Source organism: Trichinella spiralis (assembly GCF_000181795.1).
Source record: "Trichinella spiralis strain ISS 195 chromosome Unknown Scfld2, whole genome shotgun sequence".
Classification (NCBI taxonomy): Eukaryota; Metazoa; Nematoda; class Enoplea; order Trichinellida; family Trichinellidae; genus Trichinella; species Trichinella spiralis.
In genome coordinates this window covers 8,784,808-8,802,046 of record NW_003526941.1, presented here as the reverse complement: position 1 = coordinate 8,802,046, position 17,239 = coordinate 8,784,808, and the positions used below count along the sequence as shown (strand labels likewise).

The window sequence follows — 17,239 nt, the reverse complement described above, 5'->3', positions numbered from 1 at the left end:
ATCGTCAGCTATATTACATGGTCCGTATGTTATTTTTTTTACTTTTTCTTGTTTTGATTTTGTGCAACAATTTCATTGCTACAGTCATCAAATTTTCCATATTCAACAGACTGTTATTTTTATTTAAATATTGAATTGGTCAGAATGAATACAGTTAGCTGCAATGTCTTTCTTTTGAAAAAAATTATCGTTATTTTGAAAATTGTAAAGATCACATTTAATTTGATTGAATGGATTTTTTTGCTTTTACTTTATTTTGTTTTGGCATCTGCTTTTTCAATTCAAATCATTGCACATGCATGGTTCTGAAGTGCATTTAAGTGAATAGTGAGTGAACTATTAATCTGACTTTGATAAAACTTAATACAGCTTAGCTAATTTAAGCATGATCGAAGAAAGATTGATTTGCTTTTCATGAACATGAAAACTTATTGCAATAGTTCTGCATAATGGTTTAGATAGCTGTGTTGAACAGTCATCTGCGAAAGCAGAATCCATACAATGCTTTTTCTTTATTTTTCTTTTTGCATTATTGCCACATTTCTTTTATCAATTGTAAAAGATCTTTTCCAAATGCAAATGTAATTTCTTTTTTTCTTTTTTTTGATAAAACAACCGTTGATATGATGGAAATAAATCACATTAAATTTGCTTAACATTTTCCTTTGTCCAGTTGTTCATTTCTGAACACTTTTATATTGTAAAAATCGATGCAACTCCACGAGCAGTGGATTTGGATTTTCAGTGAAAATTTCAATCTACCGCTAGATTTAACGTGGTAGAATTTCGAATATTCTCAATTAGCTAAAGCTCGACTGTTTGGTTTTGTTGGGTGCTGTTTGGATGAAATGAAAAGTTCTTTCTTTTCTATTGACTGTTGAAATTAATTGTTCACGCGACTTATGCCAATTCAAAATTTCCATTTTCCAACTCTGTGCAGTGATGTGAAATTAATGAATGTCGCACTTTTTGTATTGTCCATTTGTTTGAAATAATCTTCAAATTGCAATATTTTTACTCTTCTTCTTGTCATTGGTCAACCACGCCCCAAAATTGCTGCTGAAAATGGAAAATTTAGCACAGAAATTCAACAGGAAAGTTGAATTTTATCCGTGAGTCGATTTTTCATTTGTGAAAAGTAATTATAATTTATTTTCAATTAATTAATTCATTTTCCAACATTCATTCCCGGTCGTTGTCCCCGTTTCTCTGAGGGGTAAATTGGTTGTCTGAGGTTTTCTTCTTCTTCTTCTTCATCACTGAGAATATGGACCATTTTAATTTTTAAATGTTATTTTAATCTTATTTGTCCACAAAATTTATGAATTATTGATCATTTGATTGAAACATTCTTCTTTTTGGAATCAGTTTTTACACAAATGATGATAGACATTTGTCATTTGTTTGAATAATTTAATAAAATAACAAGGCGATGATTCTTTTTTTTCTTTGTTTATTATTTTTTATATTTCTATTAATTTTCATGAAATTTTTTTTTTGTTTTTGATCAGAATCAGCAGTTGAAAAAAAAACTCAACATTGCCTACCTGTTTATCATTAATCAGATGCACAGTATCATACTGTGCTTGCAACAACAGTTACAACAATACAAGTCGCCTTGTATTGTTGCTTTGTCATGATATTCCAATTTTTATGTGAAGAATTTTGATTTTTAAAATTTACTGTAGTGAATTTTTATTTAAGTAATACACCGTAATATTAAATAAAAAAATTGCTTTGGTTAACAATTTGAAATGTTTTTCTCGATTTGACATTGTATAGAAGAGTAGCGTATTTTGATTTCAAGTATAATTAGCATTCCATGGAAAGGAACAATTTGTAATAAACAGCTGTAACAGTGTGAATTTTTTTATGGACGAATTTTTATTCTGTATATATTTGAATAATGTCAGTAGGGACAGTGAAATTTATTTGTTTTATACTTTTCTCAATTGATCATGATTAACTTTTTATTTTCATCAGAAATTGACATTATTATATAATATTAGATGCTGAATTTCCTTTCTTGAGGTGGAACTTTATCATTGTAAACTTAAAGTAATATTTTCATATTTCTTTAACGTCATTCTTTGTAATTTATATATTAAAATTTGCAAATCATCAATTTCAGTAATGTTTACAACTTTTTTGCTCGCGCATTTTCAACATTTGTTTAAAATACGTTTTATTTGTTATTTTTTAATTGCCTCTTAGAACATTTATTTAATTTGAGACTGCGATTCTAATTATGTATAGGAAATTATGAATAATGACGACTGATTGTATATTTGCTCAGTGGTTATTCGCAATGTATGAATTTCAATCCTATGGTACGCTTCTAGGATAATGAATTGCTTTTTAAAAATTTATGATCGAACCTATTCAATTAATTATATTAATTGTGAAACTTGGGGGAAATTTTTTACTTTTTCAAACTTGCCTGGCATTGCACCGTTTATTTCTGTTTTGTTTATCATTACATGCAAAGTTTTTGCATTTAATCAATTCCACTCTTATATTTTCCTCTAAAAGTAATGCATTAATAATGACGAAAGAATATATCAGAGATTAATTAATTTTGTGAATTAATTTAAGATTTGATGAAAGCAATCGTCAACTTTGAAATCATTACAATAATGTTTACTCGAACTGCTTATTTTTTTTTCATTCTTACATTTATGCAATAATTCATTGTTTTTATTGTATCAAAAAGAATATACTTGTCTCCTATTGACATTGTTCTGTATTTCTCTTGCAACATGTATGCAAATCAATAATGCCAAAGAAAAATCCGTTTATGTTTCATGCAGATAAATCATTTGTATTTTTTCTTATCATACTTATCTACAGTAATTTGTGAATGTTTTCTTTTGCACAAAAGAAGGATCAATGTTATGTTAATTTTTAATTACATTCACATTAATCTTATTGGAAATGTTCAGTAAAAAAGAAATTAGTAATTTAGCAAAGTGATACAACTGATTTTTCATTTCTTTTCTTTTGTAAAAATTATTTGACTGACGAAATATAAAATGGAACCTTTTCCAAAGCAAAGTGTCTGTTGATCAGCTAATGAAATGGCAATTAAAAGGAAGATTTTTTTTCCAATTAAAAATCCATTTCAAATATACCATTAGGCAAATTTCATATCAGTAGTAATAATTCTTTTTTGACATTCTTGCTTTTCAACATATTTCACAATTATCATCATAAGTTGATTGTGTTTTCTTTTAAAGCATTATTTGCATTTTTCAAACTATGAGTCGTTATGAACATTGTGCAAAAGTCATTCAGTAATTTGTGCTACTTGTCCTGTTCCGGCGATTTGGAGTGAATAATTTTCTGCATCCGTTAGTGAAGTTTTTATCTGTTCATCTTTTCAAATTAGACGCCTCTTTTGCAGGCAAGCATTGGACCATTGCTGAAGATGAATCCACTAAACAATCGCTTTTGGTCTCTCTCTCTCTAATTGCAGCTTGTTTCAAATTAGAATTTTCATTGTTCACAACATCATTGCCTTTGTAGTTTTGCGATATATGGTTTTTCATGGAAAAATTTTCCCTGACAAAGTATTAGCATTGCATTTGATTTCGCTGCGGGATGTTGTTGTTGTTGTTGTTGTTGTTGTTGTGAATAATCGAATTTTTTTTCTGTCTACAAATCGCTCGGGCCGGAGCATGGCCTGCTAATTCTAGCATTTCAGAGAAAAGGGGATTCGACTTTTGCTCAACACACATTTACTCCCAGCAGTTGAGAGGGTTTGATTTCTTTGCATTATTTTTCCCTTTGTATTAAACAACAACTCACACACATACACACACAGAGGGAGGAAGGGGAAATATCTTTGTTAAGAATCGATGTGCTATTTATCCAATTCCAAATTTAGCTTTATAGATTTCGTATTTCATTTTAACAGGCTTTCACTCGACATTTTCGACAAGAACAATCTGCTGTCATATATCCACTTGTTGTTGACACAGAATACTACTACTAATAATAATAATAATTGCGTTAGTTATTGTTGGTGGTTGTTCTAGGATTGTAGGGATGTAAATTGGCAAGACAAGAAGATGCAAAGATTGTCATAGATCATAATTGATAGATTGGACTTTGTTTCATCGTTGTCGCTTGATCGTCCGACAATGTTCACCATTGTCCATTGTTGGCTATAATTTCTTCGGGCTGGCGTAGACTTTTTGAGCCAGCGTTGTCAGATGACGATTGTGCGCGTTGCTATATATTATAATCAATACAGCTTCACTGGCTCGGCTGGCAGTTATGCTTGTGTCGTTTGAAACCCTAACCAATCAGCTCACGATTGTCGGATAGACTTGCATGCTTGTGTCATCAGTGTCAAAATTGAAGACAGTGGATAGTTTTTATAGTTGACATTGACACTAGCTGTCTTCTGTCTGCTTTCAACCATTCGAAAAAAAAACATTTGAAGCGAAGCACAAATTTTCTTTATCACAATTTAAAATCTTGTACTTGAAACAGTTGGTGAAAATTGTGACAACATGGCCAGTACTGGAAATGCAACTTCAAAAGCTGAACCGAAATATTTGGGAAAACTCTCCTACGTGCTCGATTATGATTTCGAAAAAGGACAAGTAAGTGAATATTGAAAAAAATGTAAATTTCCAATATGTATGTATGTATGTATGTATGTATGCGCGTGAATCATTCATTTATCAATGTTAAGATTGGAAGATATATGTAAATATGTGTGTGATTTATTTTTTTTCTTTTCTATGAAATCAATTTTTCATTTGATAATTTAGCTGAAATTTTTCCAAAAAATACCACGGCATTTATAGTATGAATAATAATAATCATTATTATTATTCATAATTTTGATTTTTCCCTTTTACCATTCACATAAAAGCGACTTGTTAGTGATGATTGACTTTTTTCGTCGCGCTAGATTTGAAGCCAAATTGCAACCGATCGGCCAATTGAATAATAATAGCCTGCTTAATAATGTGCAGGTCATGCTCATCCTGCTTATATAGTGAGAGAGAATGGGCAATTTCTTTTGCACTTCCGCTTGAAATCCGAGCTCTCCTCTTCACGCTTGAGCTTAATCTGAGCTGATGGAATTTGTATCAGACAATAATTTCCATCATTTCATAAAAATTTTTTTATTAAAAAAAATTTTTTTTTCATTTCAAAGCTTTGAGGTAGATGTCAGGGGAGATGTTTATGGTAGAGTTTGAATGAAACAATTTTGGTTAGCTTGTTGAACAATGTCACAAAATTTAATGGTAAATTGATGAAAAAATGTTTGCTTGCCATTAATGTGACTGGCATGTCATTTTTAATGTTCACTTTGAAACATCAGCTGAGAATTGTGTGTGTGTGTGGATAGATCATTTTAACTGAATCAACAAATTCAATTATTCAACTGAACGTCATATTTTATTCTTTTATTTTTGTTTTTTCTTCGTCATATCATTTCTTGCATTTTTACTTTCATTTCATTTTTCTAGCATCTTTTTATTTATTTGATAAATGACAATTTGGCACTGAATATTAGCAAAAAATTGTGATTGGTCAGTTATTGAAAAGAATTTTTCTACTAATTTATTTATTTAGGAAGGAAACTTTTCCATTTGAATTGTTCACTGAATTTCCATTCAGTGTCTTTTTTTATTATTATTGTACACAAATTTTGTGTTTTTTTAATGTTTTTGACTGACATGTTGGTGGTGAATATGATGACAAAGTTTGATAAAACAGCAGGGAAATGGGAAATAATGGTGCTGTGTTTTGTGTTATATGTTTAGCTTAGCTGTTTGTTCTTGAAGTGAAATTCACACAATAGCTATTATTTGATATTGATGATCCATGCAAATTTAGTTGTATAAGAAAAACTAGTGGAAAATTGAAATTCTGGTCAATCATGTCAGTGATGCATTGTGATAATTTTCTTATTGATTTCTTTGTGAAGGAAAAATATTTCACTTGTTCTGTACATCGAAATTCCTCTTACCAGAAATTTTGTTCAATCTACTCAATGAATGAATGAATGAATGAAATGATGAAATTGTTCAGAGAATATAACAGTGGGATTGTTTTGCATTTTTGTATTAGCGTAATATTTGTGTTTATTTGCTATTGTGGAAAGGTTGAATTAAGTGACTTGTTGCTGGTGAGAAATTTTCTGCAGTTAGTGATTTGAAATGATCGATTTTTATTATTAATGTTATTAAACGGGACGTGAAAGAATAGCGAGCAATTATTCACCGTGTGGTAATATACCGTTGGAGCTGGAGAAATTATTCAAATCAGATTAGTATTGATTTCTTAGCGTGATAAGCACAAGATGATGGTTCATTGTTTTACGAGGCGCAGCATCCGTCTCGTCATCCAGTGTTGATTGCAGCTAAAAATGTTTACCTATGTTCGTTACTTTCAATTCATATTGATCGTCGTCATTCATTCGTTGCAATCGTTACTGCTTTGAAATCGAACGAAAAATCCTTTTACTTTGCTAAAATTTCTCATTTCTGTTGAACATGAGCTAAAATTAAACTGTTTTAATTTGATACAACAACAAAATATTTTTATAATTAAATGAAATATTGTACTGCCGTATTTGCAGCCGAAATTGGAAGCAAAATCAATAAATAGTAGATAATAGATATATTTATACAAAATGATAATAGATCTGTAGAATAAGACAAAACGAGAAAATCATCAATTGATCACTGATTATTGTTCATTGTCAAATGATACAGTACGGATTTACTTTATATTCTAGTATTTAATCTAGTACATAGTGACCATTGTGCACAGTGATGGAATGTTTATCCCAGGTGCGAGAAAGAGATAAATTCTTGATTTAAAGTTTCATTTTCAAATTAACTGATGAATTAGTTGTTTACAAATCTTGCACTGCTAGTTAGTTATGTGATGCATAAATTTGGCGTTAAAATCAATGAATAGAAGATACCAACATGCCATACATGATGGTACTTTCACGCGATGAAAGTTTACTTTCCAATAAGAACCATTTTTACTGGCAGCTTATTCATCATGTGCTTGTCTTGAGAAATTGATTTGCAGAAAAAAAAGTAATTTATATTGCCAATTTTATGTTGGCAATTGTTTTCCGTTATTACTCTTATGCATTATGTTATTTGAAAGTATGGATATAGTTCATGTATGGAAAAGTTATTATTAAATTTTGATTAAATTTTCAAATTCATCTTTCTACGAGCACTGGGATACTGGGCACAATTTAGTTGTTTTAATTGTGAAACAAAACTTTTTCACATTCGCTGATTTATTCATTTTGCTTGGTGAATTTTGTCTTGGAAAATTGTTATCGATCAATTTTGTTATGGCAAAATTGAAAAGTCACACTGACAATCTGGTTGGTACACTGCGCATCATATTTGCATCTCAGTCGACAGCTTTAAAGTCCACTAGTGCGTTGCTGCTAGTAAAGCCGCGCCCATAAAGCAGCAAAGAAGCATTACTGCATTGGAATCGATCTTTCAAAATTTTCCAACTTTGCCTGTTTAATGCGTTACTTTAATATAAACAACAACGGAAAGTTCCATTTTGCACACATTATTGTTGTCGGATGTGAAATTGCTCTCTTGCCGATGCAAGAATGCAGTTCACTCTCGCTAGTGACTAACAAACTGCTGGTACATCATCATACGCATGGAACAACTTATTTGGGCCCATAAATGAATCTATTCGGCTTTTTGGCTATCATCAATTCGTTATTCACTTTCTACAAAATCAGACAAACTATTATTATTCATTTGATGGCCAAAACAATTCTTTTGCCGTTGTTGTATTGCAATAATTTTCTGAATTTTTATGCGAAATTGTTTCAAGCGTTGTCAGTCTTTTCTATTTCGTAACATATGCAAACAATTTATCGTTTTTTTTGCAATTTCAGTTACTCTAATTTATGGTCAATTTGAAAAATTTTATGCAATTCTTTTCATAAAGTCTTTTTATATTAATAACAATTCATTGGTGTTGATTAGTATTTTCAGCAGCTTTAATTAGTATTGTTTTACACTGAATTGCATGCTTAATAATTAGGTGACTTATTCTGCATTAAATTGCGTGAAAATTGTTCATAGAATTCGTTTTCTCATAATTTCTTCAATGAGAATCATTTGGGTTTACTTTATCGCTAGCACCACGGTAAATGCAAATTGCTTTTCCATTAGGCAACATTTGAATGTTTGAATAATAATAATAATAGGCCGAAGATTGTAATTGCATATAGGCATACTGTTGAGCAAACAGCACCGTGAAATAACTTGTATGCTAAATAACATGGAAACGGAACTCTTTATTATGTCTTTGTTTACATTTTGCCACAACATTGCTTGTTAGGGATTTTTTATTTGTTAATTGCAAATTAAACTGAAAAATAGTCCACGTGAACAAGAAACTAAATGTTGAATAGCAAATGTAGAAAAATTTCACAAATTCACAGCTGGGATTGTGTTTTAATTTCACTTTGAAATGTGGTACAATTATTATTACTAAGTTAGTTGTTGTTTTTGGTATTCAGTGGTATTTGTTTGTCCATGCGATAATTATCAGTGATTGCGTGTGATTAGAAATTCTACTCATGAAAATAATAAGTTCTACATGTTAGTGTCATTGTTGTAATGCTTAAAATTTTTCCTTAAAAAAACTGTTGTATTTGTATACTGTTTCGTGTATCCAAAAAGCAAAATTGTCGTTTCAGTTAGTATTATTTTCAGGCATATGTGTACTTGCCAACTGTATATCTTTATCAACTGAAATTTATGAAAAAGTGAATTCTTTTTTTCACTTTTTCAAAATTATCGTAAATTGATTTTCAAGTTATGTTTCAACTGTACTTTTTTAAACCAGCAGTTTATTTAAACTAAACATTCAATTGTTCTTTTTTATGAAAAAAAGTTATTAATTTTGTTTATTTTTATATAAGAAATTTATTTTGTGATTTGATTTGTGAATGATGATTCTTTTTTCATCGAAATTGAAAATCTTTAAATATTCTAGAATGTTGAGCGCTTTGAATAATTTTGAACATTAGCGTTTCTTAATAGGAACAGTTTAAAATTATACGGAAACTTATTTAAACCAGTGATTTGATTTGTTTGTTTGTTTGTTTAAAAGTGGATGGAATCTTTAATCATTGCTTGACTAACGTGAAAGCAGAAACATCAAGTGTGAGTTGAATATTTTTGTGAAAATGTTTGACTGAAAATTGGAAAAAGTGAATCAATTTTATCATGTTAATTGAGGATAATAAAGAGAAAATTGAATAACAACAGTGTGCCATGGATGTTCTTGTTTTCATCATATTTCGGCTGTTTAATTAATAGAAACTTATTTTGTAACATGGTCAGCAGTCATGCTAATCAGTATTCATGAGCATAGTATATTTCTGAAGTTGAAAATTTGTCTAATTGCAATTTACACTGATTTGACCGGAACGACATTTTATCCGCTTTCAGTTCGACATTGTCGGTTTTTTCTTCGATGAGAAAATGCGTTTTTCGTTCAAAGATATGCTTCGTTGAACGTTTTGTTGTTTCAATTAGTGTCAATTTCCAATTTTCTAAAATTCCAATTGAAAATGCAAAATGCTAATCAACTAGCCCGTGCTTTCAACGCTGAACAAGTTAATTTTTCTTTCTGTTTTCCTTCTTGCCACAATTTTGTTATTTGTCCTTTTTCTCAAGTGTGATTGCAAACATTTTTTTTCTTTAAATTATGGTAATTTTTGCATTTGCAAAGTTTGATAATCACGTTTCAATTTTTTGTTTTCACTTCATTCGAAAGTTTCAATTGCCTGCCCTATTGCCAGACATGACAGATAATTGTTTGATTGAGTCAAAATTATTTTATCATTATATTAGGATCAGGAGCAATTTTCTGATGAACTGTGCATAAAGAAACTTTTAAAGATGACGTTATTCAAGAATAAAATAAACATTGTTATCATGATTATTCAATAAGCATATTAGTAATTTGAAAATTATTCACTTATTGCCCTTACGACAAGAAAAGATTGTTTCATTGAAAAACAGTTTTGTTGTTGTTGTTGTCAAAAAATTAATTTTTTTTTCTTTGTTAAAATTGATTCCACTTTGCAAATAGAAGTGGAATTTTTATCGTTGTAAGGAAAAATCTATTATTTTTCAAAAACAATAACTGATTATTTTTAATAAGCCAGTTGAAATGATTTTAAGAAATTTTCACTTTATTAATTTTCTTATAATTATTAATGAAGAGCTATTATTGATTGATTGCTTGTGGCATTTCACATAATTGTATTTTGACCAATTCATTATCATTATTTCATATTTTGAAATTAATTGTTTGAAAATCTTTTTTCCATTCAAAAAATGACAGCAAAACTGCAATTATTTCAGTGAAAAATGGATATTCAGTTTTTCAGTCAAATTTTTCTTCCGTGAATTATTTCATTACTTTTTCAACTGGTGCAATGAACAGCAGGCATATTTCTCTAATAAACACCCGAAAGCTGCATATTTATTTGAAAAAAATTCTTTTCCAGTATATTTAATAAAATCTGTCACTATATGCATGCAATTATGAAATGGATGAAATTTCTGGTAATGAAATAATTCGTATAGAAAATATAGATTTTCTTTGAGTTTTTAAGGGGAAAATCTTCTTTAATTTCACGCTAACTACTAATACATTAATAATAATATTATTATTATTATTAATGTTGAGTAATTGTGCATTTATCTTTTCATCCGATATATGCTCTGGGTAAAAATTAATACATGTTTCATAAATTATGCATAGCAGTGTTTCAAGCACGATTGAACAAAGAGAAATTTTCTTTTTCTTTTTTTAGCTTTCAGTGACTGTTGTCGATGGCCAAGAACTTCCGGCTATGGATTTAAGCGGCACATCTGATCCGTACGTTAAGCTGTATCTTATGCCAGAGAAGAAGAAAAAGTTTCAAACTCAGGTACATCGCAAGACATTGAATCCAGTTTTCAACGAAACGTTTGTATTCAAAGTAAATTGATTTTAGTTGGTCCGCTTTTATGAGCTAATGATGCACTGCACTTTAGGTTCCGTACAACGAATTGCCGAGCAAAACATTACTATTTTCAATCTACGATTTCGATCGATTTGGCAAAAACGATCAGATTGGTCAGTTGCAAGTGCCTCTGAATTCGGTTGATCTGGGGGAGGTGGTCCGTCAGACTCGATGCATTCAACCGCCTCCAGTAAGCTGAAAACTTGCATTAAATAATCAAGGGAGTGATTCAGTGTTTGATGAGCTTATATTTAAATGACCTGTCGTCCGGTGCTTTATTCTTCTGAAACTTTGTTCACTCTAAGCAGTACCGGCACTGAGACCAGTGAATCAGATATTTCCCTTTGAGCAGGCTGGACAAGCAGTCTGTTTGCCCCCCAACCTTCTCTCTCTCTCTCTTTCTCTTTCTCTTGTTCCCCATAAGCCAGCTTCGATTTAGCTGACAATGGTCAGAATCGGCCAGCCTGCAGGACTGTTTGTCTTTCCGCGTAGTTTATCTCACGGAAGGTCTTCAATTACCACTTGCTCAGAAACGCCTTCCACTGGCCAACTGAGCATGAAAACCACTGAGGTACAAAAGCATTTGCATTATTTTATTTTTAATACAAAATTAATGTATTAATTAATTAATTATTTATTTATTTATTTATTCATCTATTGCAATATCTTTTCAGTTTGTTTATCAGTTTATCATTCTGTAGCTTCATTGTTTGTAATGTTGTTTGAAAAATTGCTTGCTGATCATCATTGCTCATCACAATGCACAATTTAAAAGCATGCACGATGCAAATTTTACTGCTAAAATTTCAGATTGCATTGCTTTTTTATTTGCATTTTCTATTTCCATAGATTATTTTTTGTTTTTAGGAAAATCGTCTTGGAGAAGTTTGTCTAGCGCTGCGATATGTACCAAATAAAAGCAAGCTGAACGTAGTTGTTATGGAAGCAAAGAATTTGAAAAAGATGGATGTCATCGGACTTTCAGGTAAGTGCAACTGTTTGACGTTGAAAATTTCAATGTCACATTTAAATTTATAAATAGCTGGGATAATGATACTTGTAATTTCTTTTTCTTTTTTATTCCATTAGTGTGCATTGATATAAATATAAAATGAAACTGCTTGTCCAAATGAAGCTGTTTTTTTTCATGCTATTATTACATTACTTTTCATAGCTGATATTTCCTAATTGTTTCCCAAATGTATATGACTATGATTAATGATGTGAGTAGGTTTTCAGTTTGTTGTTTTTAATGTGGAAAATAATTCATTGCTCGGCAATTATTGGTTAATCAAAATCGGCCAGATCGCCGTGATGAGGGAAACGAAATTTATGAACAAGCAGTTTATTTGATTTTTCCTTCGCTTAATGGTGGAGAATGCGTTTCTTGCTTATCGCAAACGTGTTGTTGCTTTCTTTGCAACGCAGCTTTTAATTTGTCCGTTGATCAGTTCGTTATCACAGATAGCTGGAGGAGCTGTACCAATAGGCGAAATCATTTTGCATAGGTTTATTTGGGATGCTTGTTTTTCGTTGCACGTTAATTCAATCTATTAAAAGTAGATTTCTGTTCATCGCCAGTGGAGTCGATAAAGCTTTGCAGTTGACATGCTTATTCGAGTATTTATTGAAGACAATAATGACTTTGTAATCAACAACTTTCATCAATAAAACCATTCAGAAGCGACTTTGCTCGTGTTGACAAAGAGTTGCTGATTCTGTCTTCTCCTGATGTTAATACTTTCTGCAGTCTAATTGATTAGCCTAATAATGGCTGATGTGATGATATTGTTTCAGCAAACTGTTCAGATGTAGATAGATTTTTGATGATGATGATGATGAATTTTACTTTGATTCTATTTCTATAAATTTCAGAATGCCAAATTCGGCTTTGAACAGAGATGATTTGATTAACGTTCAATTAATTATGTGCACACAAGGTGAAATTAATAATCATATAATATTCGATTTTCAAATTTATTTGTTTGTCTTGCTGCAACGATAAACAGCGAAACGTAAAGTTGGAAATTTAAGCTGCACTTTTTTGATTGTTTTAAATCTATTTGATCACTGTTTGTTTCTCTCTATTATTGTACTTCCGATATCTGAAATCGGATATTTTCAGATCCATACGTAAAAATTTATTTGATGATGGGCAACAAGCGTCTTGAAAAGAAGAAAACTACAATTAAAATGAAAACATTGAATCCATATTACAATGAATCGTTTGGTTTTGAAGTTTCACCCGAAAAATTGCAGGTATCTGTTGTATTGATGATGACAATCTTGCAGTGAAAATTATTACGATTTCAGCGTGTTCATTTGGTTATAACGGTGATGGATTACGATCGAGTTGGTTCCAACGATGCCATTGGTCGCGTGCAGATTGGTCCCAATTCCAGTGGATTGGGTTTGAGACATTGGATGGATATGATCAATTCGCCTCGTCGTTCAACTGCTCAGTGGCACGTACTGGAACCGCTGAAAGAAGATTAAATTTACTCCCTTTTTTTTCAAAATGCTGTCTATTTCAACGGCCTTCAATTTAAATTACATAACCTTGCTTTTGTGTTTCAACTGTTGCAAAATAAACACGTGAACCGGTGCATTTCAAAATTCCTATCTTACAGTTAATTCTGCAAAAGTATCTCTGCATTTGATATTTGCATATATGCAATACTATGAAATTTATTGATCAATTTCACCCCTGCGCATTACTAGTACTACACAAAATTTTGATTTTCATCAAGTTGAATTTAGCAAGACAAATAGAACAATTATTATAAATTTAAATCATTACAAAAGACGAAAATGATAACATACATAATTTATTCAATTAAATTTTATTTAATTGTTTTTATTGTTCTTCAAAATTTTATTTTTATATTTGTTTAATTTGTTTATGTTCTTTTGATGGAAATTTTTGTTTCAGTTTGAAATTTTAAAATTTATTCCTGCATTTCCATTTGTAATTACAATATGACTGCAATGTTACTTTTCAAATTGAACATTTTTATTTATTACAATAATGGGAAGTTAAATTGAAATTCAGCTTCTGAAGATAAAAATTTATTTTTCAAATAAGAGAATATGGAAGTGGATTCAAGTGAATCTAGCGATGAAGAATGGTACAAAATGAGCAGTATCGTTTGTTAATAAAATTTATTCTATTTGCAAACCGCTTTCAGGGAGCAGCAGATTCAATCAGATGAATCAATATTTACTTTAACATCCAAATTTCACTGCAGTGGCCACAAACGACCGCAGGCTACGATGAAGCCAACCGCAATGAAAATTTTCCGCAGCACCTTATCGGACTTGGAGAGCATTTTCAACTCTCCATGTTACGTTAATCAGTAAGCTTGATTTTTGCTGGTGACTGGTGATCAAGTTGAGATTGATATTTCAGCTGCAGGCAATGTGAAATTGATTTTAATCCGATTTGTAAAACGTTTATTTTAAACAAAATGAAGGTAATAAATAATAATAGGTTTCCGATTGTGAAATTTTTGTTATTGAATTTCCAACTACTTTAGGGAAAACTGTGGAAACACATGGGTCGAACAGTTGGTGGAAAAAGGCATCTATATCCGGAAGAGGCACTTTATTTGCTTTGCATGGTAATTTTGTAGAATTTAAATTCGAATTTCCAATGTTCACCAAGCACGTTACTTTAATACGCAGTGCGCTGCAATTGTTCTTGAAAATGGAAGGCCGTTATCGGTTGCTGAGGCGTTGCACAAGTTCTTCGACGAAAGCATAACCTACGAGCACTGCGTGCTTTACTTTCATCTCAGAAAATCCGGTTACATCGTAATTCGACATCGATCAAAGAAGAAGCGGGCTTCAGCACCAGCAGCTTGTAGTAGTTGTGAAATTTTGCCCGCAGAAAGAGCGTCCACTTCTGATGCACCTGAAATTCCCAACATGTCCTCCGGAGAAGAAATTTACAAATCCCCATTTCCTGACGAATGTTATTTGCCAATTTTACATCACGTGGAACCAAGCCGGAAAACAATTGATTGGTCTCTTTACAAAAGCCACAGTGATCAATCTGACGATGATACGTTTCACCACCCTTCAACTGATCCATTGGTGCTATTGAAAGACGAGGCAAAGTCGTGGTTGGAACACAAAAATGCCGTAGAAGAACACAAGTTGTTACCGTAACACTTTTTTTAAAACATTTTCACTGATTTCAACATTATTACAGGTTATCGCCAGAAATACACGATAGGCTTCAGGAAACAAAACCCATTGTTTACGATGTCTACCTGGCAAATTCAGGTTTCACTTTGACGTCGCACATGAATCCCGATCACCATGTCATGCTCATTAGGTAATGCAATTTTGCGCAACAGGATGAATATTATTTTATAATGGAATATTTTCATATAGCCCTGACGAACCTTTGCTTACGCCTGACGAAATTCGTCAACTACAAGCTCAATTCTCTGATGACAGGCCCCTGCACTTTGCTTGCGTCGAAGGTGACAATGTTATCTTCTTCAATGGACAGATTTCACAGGTAGCAGATTTGAATAGTATTGTTAGCGAATAACACACAGATAGATTTGTCAAAGTTTTAATTTAAAATTCAAATAAACACTAAATATAAATTGCCTTCCATGTTAATATTTCAAATTATTTGGATAACGACCTTCCGCTACCCATCTATCCCATTTTTCGATCTAAAACGTTTAGTAAAATTAAAATATACATAATATTAATACATGATAAAATTAAACAGACCGTTGTTTGCGGACAAATATCTTCATACAACGCTTTGAATAATTTACAATCTTCGGAATTGCCTTTCAAATTCATGCAACGATGATAATTGATGTAATACGTGTAACATTCCCTGAAAATCAAGCATGAAATTCGTGAAATTAATAATATTATCAAAGTCATTTTATTCACTGTTTGTGCAATTGAAAACAACAAGTAACAATTTAAAATGCGGCCAGAAAAACTATTTTCCATACTTCGTACGATTGCATTGAGTGAATCTCAAATCGACAGGACGCGGCTGCAAATTCCTTATCATCGCTTCATTAGTTTCTTTGTCGAAATACTTTTTACTGTCCGGTGGGAAGACCAACTTTCCAGGAGTTATGTCATCCCAGTTTTCCATCCACGATTTCGGCTTGTGGACCATTTTCACTAGCTACCTATGCCAGAAACCACTAAATAGCGTTATCTTTGATATTACAGTAAGACATATTTAAAGAAAAATAAGGTATTAAATCAGAAACAATCATTTGGAAGGTTTTACGAAAAGTTTGTTAAATATGCGCGTTGTTTTCAATTTTTGGTAGTATTTTCATTTGCATTCGATGATATTTGGTTTTGCCATTGTATTTTTTCAACGTGAGAAAATAATTTTGAACCTGAGCAAATATTGGTCAGAAAAAGCCGTGCGTACGTTTAAGTTTCGTCATTGTGCTGCTTGCTGTGTTGGTGGACTTGCCGGCGGTCGATTTGTTGTCTAGTGTTCGTTCGAGGCATGGTATTCTATCATATTCAAGGTAATACAATGTTGCGTAATTGAAATTATAAAAGTACACGAAGATCATTTATCTACCAACACCCGCATAATATCTACATCAGCCTAACATAGCAAGCATGCTTTCCTGCAGTGGTTAAATTGTAAACATGATATCGCAACCGTGCGCAAATTGTCCTCGAATTGTGAGTGTTTGTCAGTGCATTTTTGTTCAACATAAATATTTCAGAATTGTAATTTTCAGTTTGAAATTATATTTTCAAAAATTCTTCTCTTCTCCTCTCTTAACTTGTCAATGATAATATATTTCAGTATTTCAACTTTGTATCGCTGCACGTTGATCGCTACAATTTTATCAGTTCTGTTTACATTTTTTGGTCACGAATGCTTTGTTCTTCATTTGAAAGGGAAAAAATGTTTCAAAAAATTTATTTTACTTTATTAAAGCAGGCAGTGTCGTTTTGTTATTCAATTTTACATTTGAAAAGTGGCTCTGTCTGAAAATCAGGATGGGACATTTTATTTTCACTGATAAAACATTTACAAAAAGTGCTGTCATGAGCGGCATTTCTGTTTTCCACTTCATGTTTGCGGATACTACACCTAAACATTTGTACAGCACATCCAGTATTTAACATTTATATTGCTGCACGTCAGATGATAAGATCGCCAATAGT

The 17,239-nt window shown here is 31.5% G+C and overlaps 3 protein-coding genes across 3 annotated transcripts; 2 read left to right on the top strand and 1 right to left on the bottom strand.

Moving 5' to 3' along the window:
* The first annotated feature begins 4,517 nt into the window (after positions 1-4,517).
* Tsp_06980 (synaptotagmin-1) lies at positions 4,518-13,549 on the top strand. The gene is made up of 6 exons (XM_003380785.1): positions 4,518-4,610; positions 7,223-7,433; positions 10,869-11,029; positions 11,921-12,038; positions 13,179-13,312; positions 13,367-13,549. The coding sequence occupies exons 1-6, from the start codon at positions 4,518-4,520 to the stop codon at positions 13,547-13,549; spliced, it is 900 nt and encodes a 299-aa protein (XP_003380833.1).
* Positions 13,550-14,143: 594 nt separating this feature from the next.
* Positions 14,144-15,614, top strand: Tsp_06979 (tRNA-splicing endonuclease subunit Sen54). The gene is made up of 7 exons (XM_003380784.1): positions 14,144-14,181; positions 14,242-14,409; positions 14,463-14,526; positions 14,590-14,673; positions 14,738-15,177; positions 15,267-15,392; positions 15,452-15,614. The coding sequence occupies exons 1-7, from the start codon at positions 14,144-14,146 to the stop codon at positions 15,612-15,614; spliced, it is 1,083 nt and encodes a 360-aa protein (XP_003380832.1).
* Positions 15,615-15,684: 70 nt separating this feature from the next.
* On the bottom strand, positions 15,685-16,214 carry Tsp_06978 (cytochrome c oxidase polypeptide VIb). The gene is made up of 3 exons (XM_003380783.1): positions 16,042-16,214; positions 15,806-15,917; positions 15,685-15,744 (listed from the first exon to the last, which is right to left on the bottom strand). Exons 1-3 carry the CDS (start codon positions 16,212-16,214, stop codon positions 15,685-15,687), a joined length of 345 nt encoding a protein of 114 aa, XP_003380831.1.
* Between the last annotated feature and the right edge of the window lie 1,025 nt (positions 16,215-17,239).

Excerpts from the sequence above, each read along its gene's own strand:
- Tsp_06980 (XM_003380785.1), top strand. The coding sequence starts at position 4,518 with ATGGCCAGTACTGGAAATGCAACTTCAAAAGCTGAACCGAAATATTTG. Across the intron at positions 7,434-10,868 it reads GACAGCTTTAAAGTCCACTA|TGACTGTTGTCGATGGCCAA; the intron begins GTGCGTTGCTGC and ends TTTAGCTTTCAG. Across the intron at positions 12,039-13,178 it reads GGATGTCATCGGACTTTCAG|ATCCATACGTAAAAATTTAT; the intron begins GTAAGTGCAACT and ends GGATATTTTCAG.
- Tsp_06979 (XM_003380784.1), top strand. The coding sequence starts at position 14,144 with ATGGAAGTGGATTCAAGTGAATCTAGCGATGAAGAATG. Across the intron at positions 14,182-14,241 it reads GAATCTAGCGATGAAGAATG|GGAGCAGCAGATTCAATCAG; the intron begins GTACAAAATGAG and ends AACCGCTTTCAG. Across the intron at positions 15,393-15,451 it reads CACCATGTCATGCTCATTAG|CCCTGACGAACCTTTGCTTA; the intron begins GTAATGCAATTT and ends ATTTTCATATAG.
- Tsp_06978 (XM_003380783.1), bottom strand. The coding sequence starts at position 16,214 with ATGGTCCACAAGCCGAAATCGTGGATGGAAAACTGGGATGACATAACT. Across the intron at positions 15,918-16,041 it reads ACTCAATGCAATCGTACGAA|GGAATGTTACACGTATTACA; the intron begins GTATGGAAAATA and ends CTTGATTTTCAG. Across the intron at positions 15,745-15,805 it reads ATATTTGTCCGCAAACAACG|ATCGAAAAATGGGATAGATG; the intron begins GTCTGTTTAATT and ends TAAACGTTTTAG.